At 42.7% G+C, this 20,371-nt stretch overlaps 2 protein-coding genes across 2 annotated transcripts in view; one reads left to right on the forward strand and one right to left on the reverse strand.

The window, feature by feature from the left end:
- The first annotated feature begins 591 nt into the window (after nucleotides 1–591).
- Nucleotides 592–17,585, forward strand: Riox2 (ribosomal oxygenase 2). Its single transcript, XM_051150099.1, has 9 exons — nucleotides 592–1,089; nucleotides 3,557–3,676; nucleotides 5,469–5,597; nucleotides 8,421–8,524; nucleotides 12,179–12,281; nucleotides 13,082–13,253; nucleotides 14,945–15,033; nucleotides 16,622–16,711; nucleotides 17,162–17,585. Exons 1-9 carry the CDS (start codon nucleotides 658–660, stop codon nucleotides 17,318–17,320), a joined length of 1,398 nt encoding a protein of 465 aa, XP_051006056.1. The 5' UTR covers nucleotides 592–657; the 3' UTR covers nucleotides 17,321–17,585.
- Nucleotides 17,586–18,734: 1,149 nt separating this feature from the next.
- Nucleotides 18,735–20,371, reverse strand: part of Crybg3 (crystallin beta-gamma domain containing 3) — a 100,757-nt gene continuing 99,120 nt past the window's right edge. The window contains exons 21-22 of the mRNA XM_051150100.1: nucleotides 19,789–19,948; nucleotides 18,735–19,057 (exon numbers count right to left, since the gene is read on the reverse strand). Coding sequence (XP_051006057.1) covers nucleotides 18,969–19,057; nucleotides 19,789–19,948 — 249 coding nt within the window. The 3' untranslated portion in view covers nucleotides 18,735–18,968. The remainder of the gene's footprint in view (nucleotides 19,058–19,788; nucleotides 19,949–20,371) is intronic.

Raw genomic sequence — 20,371 nt, forward strand, 5'->3', positions numbered from 1 at the left:
TGAAGACCTGTCATATACCTGTTTTTCACTTTCATTTTTAAAGCCCTTAATTAATGTTTTTCTTAATGGGCAGCAGAATGGGAATTCCCTGATAATGACAGTTCTCTAGAGTAATCTCACTTGAAAGTGGAGTTTCTAGTGTTCGGTGATTCATTCCAGCCACTAGGTGACGCTAGTGGCCCAGGGCACATTGGAGTCGGCCTGGTAAGGTTTACTCTTCTGTGTGGAGCGGGACCTGACAGCAGCAGACAGTTTGTAACACAGAGTTCATTTAATTAGATTCAGGACATGATGCTGATTGCAGCCAAATTCAAGATTTTTGGCTTTGCTGTTTCAATGGCCATAGGCTAAACCTTTGAGTAAGAACTGCTGGGAGAGTTGAGTGACTTAATTTGGGATAATCAACTCTCCTAATTAATAATGATTTCCAGGACTTAGTGCTTGTATACATGTTTTCCTTTAGATGAATGTACAAACTGAGTGTTATTTTAAGACTGAGTCATCTTGGAAGACATGACACTGGCTTTAGTCTGTCTCATCCTGGAGGAAGTAGTTCTCAAAGAGATGATGTGGACGCAGTCACGCATGGCACTCCTGCAAACCTAACCACGTCTTTCATTCTTTTGGTAGGTTGCATTTCCTCCCTACTTGTGAACAATGCCAAAGAAAGCAAAGCCTACAGAAAGGGGGAAGGCAGAAGAATCTGTTCCCTGCAAGCAGGTGAAGGTGGAGGTATCTGGCAGGCTTTCTGTATTAAATTTTGACAGCCCCAGTAGTCTTTTTGAAAGTTTAATCTCACCTGTCAAGGTAGAGACCTTTTTCAAGGAATTCTGGGAACAAAAGCCTCTTCTCATTCAGAGGGATGACCCTTCGCTGGCCACATACTACCAGTCTCTGTTCAGACTCTCAGATCTGAAAAGTCTCTGCAACCAAGGGGTGTACTACGGAAGAGATGTGAACGTCTGCCGGAGCATCAGTGGGAAGAAGAAGGTTTTAAATAAGGACGGCAAAGCACACTTTCTTCAGCTGAGAAGAGACTTTGATCAGAAGAGGGCGACAATTCAGTTCCACCAACCGCAGAGGTTTAAGGTAGTGGACCTCCCCATGGCAGAGCAGTAGCATTTATCTACACATCAGCTTAAGATTGACTGTCTGATTTGCTGATGGAGATCACTTTGAGAATGTATGCCATCTATTTGGTCTTTAAATACATTTGAACTTGGGAGAATCTGTTCTTTTACATGAAGTTGCTGTGTGTGTTGGGGAGAGGGTGCGATGGCTCACTCCTGAGGCATGTGTGGGGCACAGGAAGGGTGCTGGGTGTTTTTTTTGTATTGTTTTCCACCTTATAATTTGAGATTAGAGTCTCCCACTGAACCTTGAGCTAACCATTTATTTAGATTGTGTAGTCAATGAGCACTAGGCATCCAACTGTCTCTGCCCTCCATCTCCCAGTACTGACATTACAAACATACTTTGCCACATCTGCTTTTCCGTGAGGACTAAGTGTAGTGATTTAAAATAAGAAAGTAAGATGATAAGATAATAAGATGCCAGGCAACAGATATTATAAAAGGTTTATTAAATGAGCATGGGGAAGAAGGAAAGGGGAGAGAGGTACCTCAGAGAGACAGACAGAGGGAGAGGGACAGAGACAGAGGATAAGAGAGAAAGAGAGGCAAGGTAGGTCTGCTCTTTTATATACTAGGCAGGGCCACGCCCCCACAGTAGGGAGGCAGTGACATCACAGGTAGGCAGACTGAAGCAGAATCCCAACACTAAGGAGCTGAACTCAGGCCTTTCTGGTTGAGCGCAGGTGCAGGTGTTCTTACCCACTGGGCCATCTCCCCAGTACCTGGTTATATGTGTTGAAACTCCGACAGCTATAGGTAGATGTTTTAGGTATTATGGAATTATAAAAACCAAAGACTCCAACTTTCTAACATTACTAAAGTAACATTGCACCTGTAGAGTGTGTCTAATGGGGTGACTGATTTTTGTGTATGGTAGAGATCTCTGTGTTTTGTCCTGTTAACTATATTTTAAGGCACATGGAGCATCAAGGTGATCTGTGAGGTTTTAGGTCTTAGCGTTTTTATTGCTATGATAAGACACCATTACTGTGGCACTGTGGTAAAGGAATACATTTAATTGGGGCTGGCTTACAGTTCAGAGGTTTAGTCCATTATCGTCATGGTGGGAAGCATGGCGGTGTGCAGGCAGACATGGTGCTGGAGAGGTTGTTGGAGAGTTCTGGGTCAGCAGGCAGCAGGAAGAGAGAGAAACTTGAACTTCTGAAACGTCAAAGCCCACCCCCCAGGCACACACTAGACCACACTTACTCCAACAGCAAGGCACCACCTACTATGGCCCAGCCCGGATGAGTCTATGGGGCCATTTTTATTCAGATCGCCACAGTCGGTGACTTGGCTTTTCCAAATTGTCTTGAAGGTATGGATTGTGGAGCTGGGCTGCCAGCATTGGAGGCTTGGTGCCAGTGAATAGTTGTGTGCTTCTGTGCTGCAGCTTCCTTACTTGTAAACTGGAGAGAATGATCTCCACCATGAGGCAGGATTGTTATGCAGTCATTTAAATATTTGCTTTTCAGGGGTTCCCACTTGTAAATTCCTGCCCTTCCTGTTAGAGCACCAGACTGACTTCAAGCCATCACAGAAATCCTAGCATCGCAAAGTTAACATTTCAGCTTAGAACATTTTTATTTTGTCCTTCTGAAAACTGTGTTCGGGTGGGGGATACAGGTGGGGCCTGTAGGTACAGAAAGGGTGGGGGGCTAAGTGGGTGCATGTATGTATGTATGTTTGTATGCATGTGCACATATGTGCATGAGCACGAATGCATACATACATGGTGAAGACTAGAGACACTGTTTTTCTCCCTTTTTTCCTTCCTTTCCCTTTCTTTTTTTTTTTCTTTTTCTTTTTCTTTTTGAGGCAGGATCTGCCAGTGAGTCTAGACCTCCTACTTAGGCTAGACAGTCACTGCCTTCCTAGAGCTGGGGTTAAAGGCACTCAGAGTGAACGCTGGGGATTCTGTCTCAGCTCTCTATGTCTTATGTGGCAGGCACTTTACTGGCTGAGCTACTGCCAGCCCCTGTATACTTCTTTTCCCAGCTCAGTAAATGGAAGCAGCTTATGGGTCAAGTCAGGAAGCGGCTTGTTGCTGTTTTCCTCCTTTGTTGCAGAGCCCTCTCCACTTCCACTTCCCTTTTCCTTCCTCCTTGCTGCTCTAACTGCTCTGTTTATTCCTTGCTTGTGCTGCTTAACCAGAAGCTTCCAGAGACGTCTCTTGAATTTCTGCAGTCCATTCTACATCCCAAAGCCACAGCGAGCTCTTAAAAGTATTGAATTGTTTCTTCTTGCCAGTCTCTAATTTACCCAATAAAATCTGTTACCTAGAGTGTATGCACTTCAGTGATTTCTCAGGAACCTTGTATTGTTTAATTATCTGGTCTGTAATAATTGTACAGCAGAGACATGCTAATTGAATTTTCTTTCTTATTTTCTATTCATACTCTTTTCTTTTTTGTTTGTCAAAGGATGAGCTTTGGAGGATCCAGGAGAAGCTGGAATGCTACTTTGGTTCCTTAGTGGGCTCGAATGTATACATAACTCCTGCAGGATCTCAGGGCCTTCCTCCCCATTATGATGATGTGGAGGTAAGAGAGGAAACATTGTCCAGGCTGGAGAACAAGCTGATGAGAGACAGACTTGTTCAGTTGTCAGGGTTGACTTCATTGCTCTTGAGGGCTCTTGGACCATGTCTGTGGCTGTTGTCTGTAGAAGAGTTTTAACTCAGAACATAGCTACTCTGGCAAGAGATCACATCCAAAGATCTTCTAGATCTGTGTGATCTGGCTGGAATACAGACACACCTTTAATCCAGGAGACAGAGGCAAGCAGATCTGTGTTCAAGTTTAGCCTGGTCTAGAGCAAATTTCAGGTAAAGAAAAGCTTAGGTCCAGGTGTGGTGGTACGTGCCTTTAATCTCAAAAAATGAAGGTAAAATTAGTTTGTAGAAGGAAGCATCCATGTTTGAAAGTGATGTCTAGTTAAGTGGCAGTAAACGTGATGACTTAGAAAGATTTGATGGAGTAGGATATGCCCAACTCTCACAAGGAAAGGGAAGCTACTTAACGGGGCAGTGCAGTGGGGAGGTGCAGTGAAGCAGTTTTACTGGGACAGTAATCAAGTGACAGGTGGCAGAGAGAGAGCTCCGGTGAAGACCGAATGAACTAGAGATTGAGAAGGGGCGAGGAGATTACAGCAGATTGCTGGAGTTAGTTGGAGGCCAAGCAGAGCATTCTTGCTAAGTGAGAAGCCAGATTGAATCAGTCAGCTTAGAGAGGAGTTTGAGCTGAGTTGAACCAGCCAGTCAGAGTTCAGTAAGAACAAGAAAGGGTGAGCTTATTAAGCAGCAAGTCTCAGACTGAAAACATTCCAGGCCTACATTAGATTGTATGGAGGTTAGCAGAAGCAGGCAGTAAGCCTCTCAGACAATAGCTGAGCCAGGAGAATAAACATTCTTTTTAACGTGTGTCTTCCCTAAGATCCTGACCTTGTCTCAGTGTTGCATGTTAAGCATATGCCTGCAAACTGACTTCCTGCTCCTTCTCAAAGCAGGGGCATTGCTGCAGCCTTGCTGATGAAATGCTAATACAGTCTTTAGAAACAGGATATTTTTTTTTTGTAACTTACCTATAAAAGAAAATCTACTTAAAAAATTACAAAGTAATATAAGGTGAGATCACAAAGCCTTAGATTTGCTTTCACTTTGTCATTTTCAGTGGTTGCCAACAATGTGTATTTCTTTCCATGTGTGAAAATCTTGGTGCAACTTGAATGAAGGTCCTGGTTCTACTTAAGCCCTGGCATGTGGACAAGTGTTGATTTCATTCTTATGTGGCTCCAAAAAAACCTTAACTCATTGGCTTGGATATTTTGTAGTTTTATTTTTGTACTTACACAAGGTGTAAACATAGATCTAACAAAAGTCCCTTTTTGTTCCTCTGAGAGCTATTTGCTATAAACACATTGTCCAAAAGTGTGTTTTGTTTTGTTTTTTATATCCTTAATAGAATATTTAGATAGTTTTAGCCAAATGAAGAATAAAAAAACTACAGTGTTTTCCTCTCTTCCAAGGCCATTGTAATGTTTAAGCTTTTGGGGCATTCACTTATACAGACTTTTCTATTAGAGATTATGCTTTCAGCTGCCCAGCTGATAGAAGATTGAAAAGGTAGTGGAATATATAAAGAGCCCAGAGCTGTCTGACAGGGTGAGCGGAATCAGTGTCCAACACCGAGATTCTGGATTACCCTGCTTAAAAATTACTAGTGGTGGCAGCTTATGTCTGTGTAAGGAACATGCGTTTCTGATGCATGTTCTAGAAGCTTTTTGCCCACAAGTTGTTGGTCTTTCTGATGCTCTCTGGTCTGTTATTTCCTGTAGGTTTTTATTCTGCAGCTGGAGGGGGAGAAACACTGGCGCCTGTACTCCCCAACTGTGCCCCTGGCACACGAGTACAGTGTGGAGCCTGAGGACCGCATTGGCACACCAACACATGACTTCCTGCTGAAGGTATGGGAAGGGCATGCAGCACATCTCTGCAACTCGTTATGTGTGACAAGCTCAGGCAGTTTCGAGGTAGTGTAAACGTCTCTGTGGGAGTGAGTGTATCCTGAGGATTGCAGCACTGAGTAGCTTTCACTGTAGCCTACAACATCAGGTGGCTTCTGTAAGAGCTAAGTTAGTCTTCTGTTCATTTTCCAAAAAACATGTCTCCATGTATGCTCCAGCTCAATGGAAGTAAGTTGAATTCACTAACTTCTCTAGAATAAATGCGTGGAAGGTTTGGCCTTGGCCAATTTCTCTACATGAAAGTCAGTCAGCAGAGCACAGATGTGGATGCCTTCCTTTTCTTGGCAAAATTCCAGTACCACCCGCTTTCTTCCTCATGGTGTAGCTCCTGCCCTCCTAGCATAGAGTTGCTAGATGAGTAGTAGCTAGGAAAGTGCTCGTGGGCCTCTCCGGGGATCATATATATGTGTATGTATATATTACTTCCTTGGACTCTCTGCAGTGAGTTTGGATGGCAACATAGCCAGGCTCAGGCAGGAGAACATCTTGAGAAAGGGATGTAGGGAGACAAGAAGCTTCTTGCCCATTCCTAAAAGACTTACATACTTTTCTTCAGTGCTTATTGACTTAGACTGTTTCAAAGCTTCTTACCTTAGAACAATTTGTGTGTAGCTACTGTTCTCATATTTCTTGCACCTTGAGGGTATTCCTAGTGCTTAATTCATGTCTATACCTATATCTCTTTCTTGATTTTAAGATTTGCCTGCCAGTGGCTAGGCCTATATTACAGGAAATAGGTGCCTATATTACAGGAAATTTGAATAAATAATGATGACTGAGGTGTCATCAGACAACAGCTCATTGGCCAGAATTCTGGCTTTCTAAATAGTTCATTGGAGCACAGTCATACCCGTTCAGAATGCGTTGTTCTAGTGTACTGCTCACATTCGGCTCTGCTGCGGGCCTGTAATCCCAAGATTACTCAGTAGGCCTCTTCAAATGGATTTGGGATAAAGCACTGTGACCAAAGTAACTCATAAAAGAAAGCACTTAATTGGGCTTGTGATTTCAGAGGATTAGAGTCTATGATGGTAGAATGACAGCACGGGGCAGGGACAGCTGAGAGCTCACAGCTTACACTGCAGACAGGCAGAGAGAGTGCACTGGGGGTGCTGGAAACCTGCCTCCAACACGACCACAACTTCTACTCCTTCTCAAGCAGCCACCAATGGGGAGCCAGTACTCAGGCTTACGAGCCTATGTGGGCCATTCTCTTTCAAACCACCACACTGTTCGGCAGGAGTGAGGGGGCTTCAGTGAGAACTCCAAAGCCCTTATCAAGGTTCCCACCATTCTAGTGCTAGCCTCTGCCGTGGGTCTAGTGGGGGCTTCAGGAAGCAGGAGTCCTTCTGCTGCCTTGGAGTGTGGCAGTTAGAGTTGAATTAAGCTTAAGTCACTTAGCTGCCGTGCCCTTTAGCAAATAAATTATCTAAATCAGGAGATCATAATATTTACTTTGCAGTCTGTGGGGATTGGAATATATCGTTTTCATGCTTCCTTTATAGTAAAATTTCCTTGGATGAAGTATCTGTACGTCTGTGTTAGCATAGTGATTGTTGTAATACCACAGATTTAATTTATAGTAGACCCAGAGGCCAGAGTCTCAAATTGGCCTCACTGTTGGCAGAGCTTCATTCCTCCTGGGCAGGATCTGCCTCCTTGTCTTCTCCAAAATGCCTGGGGGTGAATATTCAGATTCTTGTGGAGTGAGTGAAGTATATATGTAAAGACCTCACTTAGGGTAGCACAGAAACAAGAAACAGTAGGTGTCAATGTCAAAAGAATGCTTATTTGCTTGAAGTACTGCCATTTTGGTGTCATTCAGAGCACACCAGCAGCCAAGCAAGCTCTTAAGAATATAAATATATATATATATGTATATACACACACACACACATATATATATACACACACACTACATAAATATATGCATATATATGCACTACATACATACACACTTACATATATACATATATACCTATACATGTATATTTTCTCTTACTTTGAAGAAAATCTTTTAAATTCCCTTTAAGCTTATGATGTATTTGAACTCTGTCTCCCAGACTTTATCATTTGTTTAGGAGAGAGAAAAGGGACAGACTGGACGCAGCTTATCCATGAAAACTAGTAATTTTTAATTACATTCAGGTTTTAAGTTTAGATAGGGATTGGATTTTTTTTTTATTATTTTACACACACACACACACACACACATCTATGTTCTACACTGCATGCTTTGCTGGGGTAGGCTCTGAGGAGTACAGGGTAGATATGATACAGTAGATCCTCTCAAGGAGATCTAAAGGCAGTTCTCAAGAGATGAGTACTAGAGTGATGTTACCATACCCCCATTGCTGCCCCAGCACCTGGAAACAGCAGTTCCTTAATCCCTTGATAATGCTGTAGGCTTTGGGCCTGTTGTCCCATTTTGGTGATAAACGAAGGCCAAGGGCAGCTAAGCAGGTTGCACTGGTCCTATGACTGAGAGCCCTAACTTGACCGAGAGGGAGGGAGTAGCCACCCAGAAACAGGGTGTTACCTTTTTGGATCTCAATCCTGTGGGGGTAGTTTCAGGTATATCTGGTGTCACTTTGAAAATAATGACAGTGACAGGCTCACTGACACCACCTGAGCCCAGCACACAGACTGTCCCTGGAATGTGTAGTGATTTCTAGAATGGAGAACTTAAACTTGAAAAACAAGTATATCTTCTTAGAGCAGAAAAGACTGTGCTGTGTACTTACTACTGTCTTCTTCCTTTAGCCTGGTGATTTGTTGTACTTCCCCAGAGGGACCATTCATCAGGCAGAAACTCCTGCAGGCCTGGCCCACTCGACTCACGTGACCATTAGCACCTACCAGAACAAGTAAGGCCTTTGCTTTCTAACCTACTGTCTTAGGACAACTCTGAGGGATGGCCCAGAGCAGACATACTCAGGATAGACTCGAGGGAGTTGTCCACTATCTCTTACATTGTGTGGACTCCCTCCATATTTGTGTTTCCATGTGTGACTGGCCTGTCTACATAGTCTGTGATCATCATAGATATCTCTCTCTCTGTCTCTCTCTGTCTCTGTCTCTCTCTCTCTCTCTCATATGAGATACTGCAGATAGATAGATAGATAGATAGATAAATAGATAGATAGATAGATAGATAGGGATACTAGAAAGTGCCTAAATAAAGGAGAGAGGTCTCTTAGAAAGGGAAGGAAAAGCAAAGCGAAGAGAAAGCCTGTGGTAACTGTGCTTAGGGCTACTTTATTGGGTTCTTTTTTCTTCCTACCCTTCTCCACCCCAGTCCCTTCCACCCTCAAACGCTAGGTTGGAGAGAAAGAAGGTTAGAGGGGAAAGAAAGCGTCCGTGTCGTTAGACTGCTTGTTGATGATTAGAGGCGTTGAGTTCTTTGGGACAGGGTTGATGTTCACCAATAGGGTATCCAATTCTCTATGCACACGACCACTTTACAGACCACAGTAGCAGGAGGAGCAGCAGCTGCCTGTCTTGGAGCTCTAGCATTTATAGACCCTCTGAGGAGTCCCCAAAATTCCAAATGCAAACTGTCATCAGCTGCAAAATCACGTCCCTGTCAAAGCATGGGACACATTATAGTCAGCTGCTGTGGACAGTCTGAAGCAGCCCTATATGCCACACCTGGGACTAAAACAAAAACATAATCACATAACATTTCTGAGTTTTTAAAGGAACCAAAATTCCCACTACAACCTGTAGCGGTGGGTGTATCACAGTTGCAGAGAGATCCTTGGAGCTTAGAGGAATGTGCTCAGCTCAGCTTGGGTATCAGGGCTGGGCTCAGAGAAGACTTGACATACAGCTGACTGAGTCTTAATGGATAGTTAAATAGATGTGGGTCAAAAGGTAGGTAGAAGGCATTCCAGGACCAAGGCACATTAAGTCCCTCCTACTGAAAATGCATTAGTAAGTGTATCTTTTTCCTCATGACTGCACTGTGAAACTCACTGTGTTCAGGAGACTTACTGGGGGACAAAGCTGCAGCCTGCCGGCCTGGGGTTAGTGCCACTTGTACTCAGTTCGAAGGCCTGAGTTTGTATTAAGGTTTCCATTTTGAAAAGTACTTTGCAACTCTGACTAGGTAAAGAACAAGAAATCTCTGAAGCGGGTCAAGATGAGCACAGGGAAATGGCTTGGTGGTAAGGTGAGCATGAGTTGGGATATCAGCATCCATGGAAAAGAAAAGGAGTTTGCAATGGTGTGCATGCCTCTATAGCCTCAGTGCTCGTGGACAGCAGGGACAAGAGGCTCACTGGGACTTGGCTGCCATCATGGCTCTAGGTTCTGTTAAGAGACCTGTCTCAAAGGAATACGGCAGAGTGATAAAGGAGGACATCAGGTGTCTGGCCACGGCATGCACACGGTCCTGCATATCATCACATTTATTCACGCACGTGCAAAAAGAAGAGTAGGGACAATTGTAGGAGTGAGTTAGAGGAACCCTGACAGTTCCAGGCCAAAGCATCTGAACCTTGTCAATGACATAAGATGGCCCTACAAATGTCTGTGTATCTTCTGGTAACCCCGTCAATACTCTCACACAGTTAATCCCTTATTTCCTAATTCTGCTTGGTAGGGAGCATTGGTGGATCCATGATAGAATTCTTACCTTCTTGATCCTGTTTTTCTATTTCTGTTGCTGTCTGGTTTCCTTTTTTTTTCCCCTGACTTTAAAGATTATTTTGTGTGAATTGCTGTTTGGCTATATGTATTGCATGTGTACCTACTACCTTCAGAGGCCACAAGAGGGTGCTGGATTCCCTGGAATTAGAGTTACAAATAGTTGTGAGCCATGATCTGGTTGTGCTGGTAACCAAAACTATGTCCTCAAGTTCTTTTAACCACTCTAAGCCTCGTGTGTGTGTGTGTGTGTGTGTGTGTGTGTGTGTGTGTGTGTGTGTGTGTGTGTGTGTGTGTGTTTGTATACATGCGCATGTGTTTGTGTTGTTTCCTTTCCATGTGAGTTCCAGGGTCACAATCAGGCATTCCTTGCAAGTGCCATTATTCCTTGATCCATCTGGCCAACCCTGGTTTTTTTCCCACTTCTTCCTTTCCCTTTATACCTTGTATCTGTAATACTATCATCAATTCCGTCCATCTCTTGTGACCCTAAACCTACGTATTTTTGCTTTTGCTGTTAAGTACTTGCCTGGCTCTCTCTCCCATTCCTGAAACGAAGATCTGGTAGGATGCTTCTGGGAACACCCAATCTTTCTTCAGTCAGCTGAGGCGAAGGAAAAGTTTCCCAAGTTCCAGGTTGCTGGCCTGGGCTGTGAGTGAGCATCATGTGGCTCATGTACCCAGTCTGCTTTGGTAGGAAATGCAGGAGCCAGACTTCAGAGGTGTTTCTGTGCCTTGACCCTGGTCTCCCACTGTGATAAAGAAATGTACAGCCTCTTCTTCAAACCTCTCAAAGAGGCATCACTGGAATAGCTGGGGCTATTAGATAATGCCTGAGCAAAGCCCTCAGGATCTCCTGGAGGTACTCCTGATTTTTGGAAACTCTTAAGATTAATATTTTTACTCTTGGAAGAACACTGTTTATCTGCCATCAAATTCCTCTATGATCTGTTGACATGGGATTCCACCTAAAACCCTGCGAAGGGGCATTTGTTTCCCTTGTCCAGAGATCTTCTGTCCTCCATGTTCAGCAAGTGTGTGGAGGCTGTGGCATTAAGTCACACATCTGTATGACCACAAAGCAGTGGCTACTTTGGGGAAAGTGCCTCTCAAGAGGCTCTTGTGCCCTCCTTTCTCACCCTTCTAGGTTGAGAACCAAGAAAGTGTTGGTTTTTCTTATTGAGAAGCAGTGCCTTACTGTGATTCCATTTTGCCTGTAGCCCTCAATTTGAAATCTGCTGGTGACATGGGAAAAACTTAAACAAGCTAAGAAGTGTTTAAAGAAAGCAACCCCACAGAGTGCTTGTCTTACTTAAACTGGTATACCTTGGGCAAGAGCCAACTCTAACTGCCACAGAGGAGGAAGTGAGACTTTCTAACCACCTCAGAGGAGGTGAAGTTAATTGAACACTGATATTTATCTCTAGATGTTAGTTTTGGCCACTGGCTTATTCTCTACCCCAGTAAATCCACGATGAGAAATCAGTTTTGTTTAAACCGTTGATGTTGGTGTATATTTTACTGAGGATCAGCTTTCCTTTTACTAAGTAGAATGAGGCCTATCACTGTTCAAGTAATTACAAAATACAGAGATCTGTCTGTTACCCTAAGTGAATTTCTGTTGGCTGTAGGATTTTTTTTCTAGGACTTTTACTGAATGTTGAAATTTCCCTTAAAGCTGTCCCTATAGAGGCTTGTATTTAGTTTGATCGTCTGAAATTCCTTCCTTGTGGTAGTATCTGTTTAATTTTCTGAGTGCTCAGAAATGGCAGTAGGAACCCAGTTACAGTTTTTGCTAGTAATGGGTGTTTGCATATATTGTTTGTTCGTTAACAATGTTGGTTATTTTATTTTCTTGTTTCATGTTCTAGTTCATGGGGAGATTTCCTTTTGGATTCCATTTCGGGGCTTGTATTTGACACTGCAAAGGAAGATGTGGCATTAAGGGCTGGAATGCCTCTACGGATGCTCATGGTGAGAACAGAAGCAGTTAGAAACAGGTGGCAAGCCAGGGAGGCACCAGGCGAGTGTGAAGCCCTGCCTCTTAGGGACCCAAGACCTTCTCAGATGAAGCAAGCTAGCCTGCTCTGCTGGCCTGCTAAGCAACAGGATTTACAAAGCGAATGGAGTGTTGCTTCATGCGGAGCAATTCATCTGAGGCCATCTTTGACTTTTGTTCAAAAGTGTTTTGTGTATTCTCACAGTAGCAAGACTGGGAATATTGGCTGAATAGATGGTTGAACAAATATACATATGGCCATTAGTCTGTACTGAGCGCATGTATCTGCATCAGGTGCCCAGCTGGAGAGGAGGCACCTGGGACTTCACATGCTTTTTGCTTTCCTGACCTCCTGCATTTGGAGCAGGAGTACTCAAGCAGTATGTTGACTGGGGCTAAGTAGAACGAAGGTTGCATTCATTACCTAGGCAATCAGCAGCCTTAGGTGAGTGACTTGTTTTCCAAAGACAGAGCCTGGACTGACCTATATCTGCAAGGATCCCTTTTTCCAAGCAAAATCCTGAAAATTTACTGTTTTTATTTATATTTTTACAAATGATAGACAACATAAGGTAAATGTTGCCTATAAGGAGGTACTAACAGGTTTCCTTCTTAAGATCCAGGCTGTCCCTCCCCACCATGGAATAGCATGATTTATGTCAGTGGTTGCTAGGCTATCGTGTGGGGATTGAGGCTCAGTATACTGCAGTGAAAACCATGACCTGGGCAGCTGCCTTGAACAGCATCCAGTCAAGGTTCACCTCTTTCCTTCCAGCAGGCGGAAACCCCAGCTCTTGCAACAAAACAGTTGAGCGACTTTCTGAGGACTCTGGCAGACCAGCTGGAAGGTAGAAAAGAACTGCTGCCATCAGACATGAAGAAGGATTTCATCATGCACAGACTCCCCCCTTACCACATGGGAAATGGAACAGAGATGCTGGAGCCAGGTGGAGCTTGCTCTGTCCCTCTGGGTGCTGGGGTCATTGGGGGACATACTCTACTGGCTGGTCGCCACTTTGGGTGGATGGAGCACATGAGACACTTGAGGCTTCATGTGGGCAGTGATCTCTCCTTAGTGTGTGTGGGTTCACAGGTATGCTGTCCTCATTAGCCTTCCAAGGCATTTGTTAGAGCTCACTTGGCAGTGTGACAGGAAGAAAGAACTAATTTTGGTTAAGGAATGTACTTATGAGTACTCTTTTATTCATCTTTAGAAATGTTGAAGAACTTGAATACTGTCATAATCTTGTTAGAATCAATGTAAGCTTGTTAAAATGCTGTTGCCACCAGGTGAAATAAAAGACAGCATGGATCTCCCAAGTTATGAGTCTAGTCTTCAGCGGATATGCAACGCCCTTGCTGCAAATAGGTGCAAAAACTACCAAGAACACACCCTCAGATTCTAAGTAGTATATTTTGACTTGCTGCAATGGGAAGGCTGCACATATTGACAGCTGTGGAGTAGTAGCGCCATTAAAAGGCACTAGGAAGGATTTACAGGGTGTAAATCAGAGTTTGCTGAGGACTCACGGGAGCAAAACATTGGTATGGATTGGTGGTGTCCGGAAGTAAGTGAGACTCTTCTGGATAATACCCGGTGAGTGGGAAGACTGAGGCTTAAGTCAAACCTCAGATAAATAGCACCTTCATTCAGGAACCAGGGTAGAGGATGTTGGGTCACTGATATCTCTGTGTTTGGTGGCTCCTTTTCATGTTGATCAGTCATACAGGAATCTTGACTGACAGTGATGTTCTGTTCAACAGTGCTCAAGGGAGTGCTGAAACTTAGTGCTAATTTGGCCAGTTCTGTATCAGAAGAATCTTCCTATTGTACAAGTCTCACCTATCACTAGGCAACAAACACTAAAGTACATAAAGTCCCTACTTATAGTGACTCAGATACATTTTTATTATACAATCTTTGAGGGAAGTTAAGAATTTAATTTTGATTGCACCTATTCAAAGTGGCATATTTTACCAGTAATGCATCAATCTTTTGGAGAACAGAATTTGCTAAATAAATCTTTGCATATGTTCAAGAGTGTTTATCTAATATTTTCCTTAGTTTAGTTACTATAGTCAGTAAGCTTATGATTCCGTAATACTTTCCCATCCAGATGTCCCTATAAAGCCAGCTTGTTTTTCGTGATGGTTCTTTTGTTAAGTCTGCTTTAGAAAGAATAGACTGTTTTTCTGTAGTGGACTTTTTTTTTTTTTTTTTTTTTTTTTTTTTTTAGTTTTTCTGTGGTGGATCTTAAGGAATACAGTGCTTCACTCACAGACTAAATTGTGTGCTCATTGTCACTCAGGTCATTCCACACAGTTGTCCCTGTGCTTTGATGGGATTACCCTGTTGAGTGTGCTCTTTGTGTGTGGTGTTGGGAGTTGAATACTGGGCCTGTGCATGCTAAGTAAGCACTCTCCCACGGGCCTGTGCATGCTAAGTAAGCACTCTCCCACGAGCCCCATACTCGTGCTTCTGTCACTATTTACCCAATGATATGTCTATATCACTATGAGATCCATGGAGGTGCAAGCTGCACTTTCAGTTATCATGATGGGTGTTGGAGGTGAATACTCGGGAGAATGTGAGCTAAAAGCCTTTGTTTCCTTTTTGATGGCTGGCTTTCTGTTCCAGGTGAAAAGTTGCCAAGATTGGACAGCATAGTAAGACTGCAATTTAAAGACCACATTGTCCTCACAGTAGGGCCAGATGAGAATGACTCTGTGAGTATCCAGAGGGAAGAGATTTCCTCTATGCATACTTTCTCTGAGTCTCGGGTTATGAATCTCGGGTTATTCCAGTGCCGTCATGCCCGTCTCACAGTTCCTGTTGCACTCCCCTGCCTGTTGGTTGGTTGAGGGCTTGCCTTCATCTCGAGTCCTCTTCCCCATGTGAGTGCATCTGATCTTTGCTTCCTGATCTACTGCAGGCTACACTGCTCTTCAACAACTGAAGGCCTTGTTTGAGTTTCTCTTAGTCCCCATCATTCTTTATGCTGCAGAGATCAGGCTTCAGTTCTATAGTATAGATCGTAGAGAACAAATCTATGCCCTGTAATTTGCCCTTTTTACTCACTGGTTCTCCAAACTGGCTGATAGGAAAGCTTTCTAAAGTTATAAATTTCTGTAGCTAGAGATGGCTTCGTAGTTAAGAGCAGGTTCAGTTCTCAGCACCCATGTGGCAGCTATCCATAACTCCAGTATGAGAGCATTTGATGTCCTCCTCTGGACTCTGTACGTTCCAGGATATCCAGTGGCCTCTGCCCTCTCTAGGGTGCAGACATGTAGGTGGTATGCAGACATACATGCAGGCAAAACATAAAAAGGTAAGGTTTTTAGGTTTTTTGTTTTTTTTAAAGAACATTGTAGGTTTTATATGGTTTGAAATGGATCCTCTCTGCTTATGATTTCTTTTTTTTTTTAACCCTCTAAACAATACTAAGTCTGTGAGAACTATTCCATACCTTGTGGCTTTACCTAATAATTCCTAAGCATTGAGGGGGCCACAAAGGCCAGGTTTTAGCCATCAGGGCTAAGCTTGGAGAAGGATGACATAAAACCACTAAAGTACACACCCATATCTCGTTAAAAAAACAATCCTAATGATTCTGATAATAAGTCTGAGACATTATATGTTGCTCAGACGTTTAGCTATTCAGTGACAAAGGAATAATAAATGCTGTGAAAGACCAAAGGGAGTGGATCATTTGTAACAAACTACTGAAATTTAAATAGAATTTTTAGTAAAAATAGCTTCTATATCTCAACAATAGATCACTTCATAACTTTTCAGCTTATTCATAGGAATGCTATACTTTGATAGGACAAAGTACAGATAAATCAAGAAGAAACTCACTGATAAGCTGGCATATAAATTGAACACGCTGGCTTGTCTCTAGAGTGACTTCAAGAATCAACAGTTGTATTGTAACTGTACCCAGAGGGTTCTGTACAGAACTGAACCCATTTCATTTGAGGACCAAGGCTTTTCTTTGGGGTCAGGTATGATGCTATATGTCTTCATCCCAGGCAGGTCTCTGAATTCAAGACTGGCCTGGTCTATATAGCCAGTTCCAAGCCAACCAGAGCTACAAAGTGAGGATCCTGCTATCTCCCCTACACTCCCCCAACCAGAGCTACAAAGTGAGGATCCTGCTATCTCCCCTACACTCCCCCAACCAGAGCTACAAAGTGAGGATCCTGCTATCTCCCCTATATTCCCCCAAAAAGATTTTCCATGGTGTTGAAATTTTTTTTAACTCGCCTAGTACTGAAGCCCTCAGTATTTTCTCATTGATAATTTTTTTTAAAGGACGAAGCTCAACGGAAGATGGTTTACATCTATCATTCTCTGAAGAACCTGAGACAGACACACATGATGGGAACACAGGTGGAAACAGAGGTGTGTTCCAACTGAAATAAAGTCTCTTTCTTGAGGTTTGAGTTTTGGCTGGGATTACTTGTGATTTGAAAGGTCATGTGCATTTATAGATGCAGTGTGCAGTCAACTGCCATTTCACTTGACTGATAGGACACTTGCACAGTCAACTTTGTGGTGAAACATGTATTGATAGCAGCTTTAAAACACAAAACTGTGACCTTACAGGAAAAGTGTGGCATATGGCAAGTGTTCTGCAACAACTTTAAGGTAGGTTGTTGATGGATAGGGAATTGGTGACTTTTGTGAATTATCTAATGACAGTTGAAGTAAATAGTTTTTCTGAAACAAGTTTCATACTTGTGAAGGATATAAAAATAATATATTTTAAATTATTTAAGCTTATGCAAAATTTATGAAGTGACCTTATTTTTGTGACCTTATTTTTGTACTAAACAATGTATCCCTCCTCAGGCTTATGGACTTCGCTTTCCTTTATCACATGTGGATGCTCTAAAGCAAATTTGGAGTGGTTCAGCGGTTCCTGTCAAGGACCTGAAACTTCATACAGATGAAGAAAAGGAGAACCTGGCCCTGTCTCTCTGGACGGAGTGTTTGATCCAAGTAGTCTAGTGCCTTTACACACAGAAGTGCCATTTTCTCTGCACACACTTTCTGTGAAGGGACTCGTGGTGCTCTGAGTAGCACTCTGGTGGAGGCAAGCTTACACAAAGGAGCAGGGAGAAGACACTGATACGTTTCCACATGTGCTCGTGGACATGAGAGGGAAAACAGAATTACCAGGTATTCCAGACTGTGATAAAACCATACTTCTGACAAGTTTATTTAATCCAGTGTTGTAGAAAAGGCACAACTCCAGTACATGTGTCACAAAGAACTGTGTCAGCCTGGCTCTCTGGAAGGAGTAACTCCTTTGAAGAGCCTCCTTAGCTCCAAAAATACTTTTTAACAATTAAAAATTAGGAAGAAAGTTGGCTTTTTTACAATGAAAATATACATATCTTTGAGTGTACATATGCCCCCTTTCCCCATTAAAATAAACACATTTTATGGAATAATACTGCCACTCATCAAAGGCACCCATCATCTGTGGATGTCTGGAGCTCTCAGACACTGCTTAGAAGATGATAGAAGAGCCAGACACTGAGAAAGACGAAAGGCCAGTATATACATGGGAAGACCAAGTGTATAAAAAATACTCAAAATTAGGTAGCTCTTTGAGTTCTAAGGATTCACTTGTTATTTTACATTCTAAAGTGCATAGAGGTTGATTTATTTTTTTTAAAGTATTGCTGGAGAATTTCTTTCTTTCTGGCAAAATTGGGGCTGAAAGCAGTGGCTGTCAGAATCAGTTTTAGTCCATCTCAGGAGGGCAGTCTGTTGGCCTGTCCCTGTGCAGGAGATGGTAGTGCCTTTAACTGGTTTTTGCTTAGCTGCAGTCTGTTTAAAATGGGAGTGAAGCTGAGTTGTCTGTCACTGTGTAGAGAAAGTCAGGCAACAGGCAAAGGAGAAGCCCTATTTATCTGAACTTTGGTGTAGTCCTTTACTTGGAGACATTCAACTCTTAGATGTAAGCGACTCCGTTTTGATGTTACTTTTCCTCCTTAAGGACAAGTCAGACAAAAGGTAAGGTCACAACTATCAAGAGCTAGGTGGGCACTCCAAGCTTATTTATACAGTTGTAATGAGAAACAGTAAGGATTGGCCACACCACAGAAAGTACTTTAGTGCTAGTGCCTTTAGTCTCAAAAAGCCGAGTTTCGGTTATAAAAGTTTCTATGTAGAAACTGTAATGTTTATTTAATACATCAGCAGCTTAATAGGAAAGCTTTGTATGTCTTCAGGTGGTGCTAAAAATTACACATCTTCCTGCAGGAGTATGACAGCCTGTAGGAATTTGTAAACCTGTGCCTCTTTCACACAAGCCCGGGACAAGACACTAATAACTTAAGCAGGTAACAGCATTGTCGGGTTAACACACCATCAAGAATAGGATTCATGTTGGGTGGCTAGGAGAGAAAAAAACACAGATTTCACGAAATTGGTCACTACAACTGGATCCACAAGGATGAGAAACCATTACATTTTCTTCACAAGGACACTGCATAGTTGGTGGTGTTTTAGCTTTTCCATGGAGCAGTAGTTTCACTGCTGGGTAGAAGATCTTCCTGTTAATGTGAGTGGTACAGTAGTGTGGACATAGAAGCTTCCTTCCCACACTCACATGGCATGAGTAGGTGGCGGTGCCTTTGTGATTCTCTCACAAAATTTCAATGTCCCATTTCTGTGTTTCTTCTCCCTCCAGGGGCTGATTTACAATGACATGAGTCTTATCATAATAGTTTCCTCCTAAAATAGAAATTTGATTCAAAAGAAAAGATTATTTGTTCACATGTGTGATTAGCAACTGCACAATTTCACAACCTTTTGTTCAACACAGTTTAAATAGATGAATATATTAGACCCTATTGTCAAAATGAAAAGCTAAAAAGTACATGATTGTAGATGCATAGTGTCCAACAAAAACAAGTCTCCCAAGTAAACTCTTGAGTGTTAGGTACTGTTTTTGTTTCTACAGCAACAGTGGTTGTGCCTGACCCAACAGCCATAAATAGTATTGGCTCTGACCTTGCAGAATTACAGAACAAGGTTAATTGTTTCTGCCATAAATTTTAACTGAGGGCTTTTAAGGATCACAGCAATTCAGTACCCAAGATGTTTCTGGGAAAGAAACAGATGGCATCCTTTATGTTGTAGATTTAGACTATTTTGGGGTTTTGTTGTTTTCCTGGCTGTAGGCCCTCCACCCTCTGGGATTCCCTGTGCAGCCCTGGCTGTCCTGAACTCTGTAGACCAGGTTGGCCTTGAATACACAGAGATGTGCCTGCCTCTGCCTTCCTGAGAGAGGCATGTGCCACCGCACCCGGCCATTATTTTCTTCTTAAAACCTTATTTTTTCCAAATGTAAATGAAAGTAACTATTTCTCTTAAATGTTCCTTACGTGGAAAGAGGAGGGGTTTAGAGCTTGCACTGAGACTCAGAGGCGTGAGAACCCTGGTTGTTGTTATCAAAGGCCTACCTTTAACATCCAGGACAAGTTCATCACTGAGGTAAGAGCTGATGGTTCCATTTCTGTTCACTCTCCACTTCTGCCTGAACTGCCCATGTTCAGTCCACAAGGCTACCCTGGCTCCAGGTGTGTCCCGGCCACCAATCACATCAAGACATGTATCACTGGCCTACACAACAGTTAGGAAAGAAGGTGAGACTACTGCATTTGCCAATGTAAACAGACAGGGTGAGTAAGACACAGACATGCAGTGGTTATGTGTTAACGGAATATTCCATCTTATCTTTAAAAGTCTTTATGGCTGATGAGGAAGAATAGGTACCAACAATGAAATGCACGCATATGTTTTTTAAAAGGCTCTGCCTCTGACAACAGGTCTTCAGTAAAGGTGTGCAGAACTGGGGGAATGTTAAGTACCTATTAGCTTAGATGTATTATGTGATGATTAGTTTTCTATTTTAAAAAACAAAACACTCTACCAAAGATAATCAGATACAGTAAGCAGGTACTAACAACTTTTAAATGCTTTTCATTTTTGTAATAAAAATAAAGACATAGTAGCATTTTTCTGAATTAGTGCTCTGTTCCCCCA

The sequence above is a fragment of the Acomys russatus genome, chromosome 8 (assembly GCF_903995435.1).
Source record: "Acomys russatus chromosome 8, mAcoRus1.1, whole genome shotgun sequence".
Lineage (NCBI taxonomy): Eukaryota > Metazoa > Chordata > Mammalia > Rodentia > Muridae > Acomys > Acomys russatus.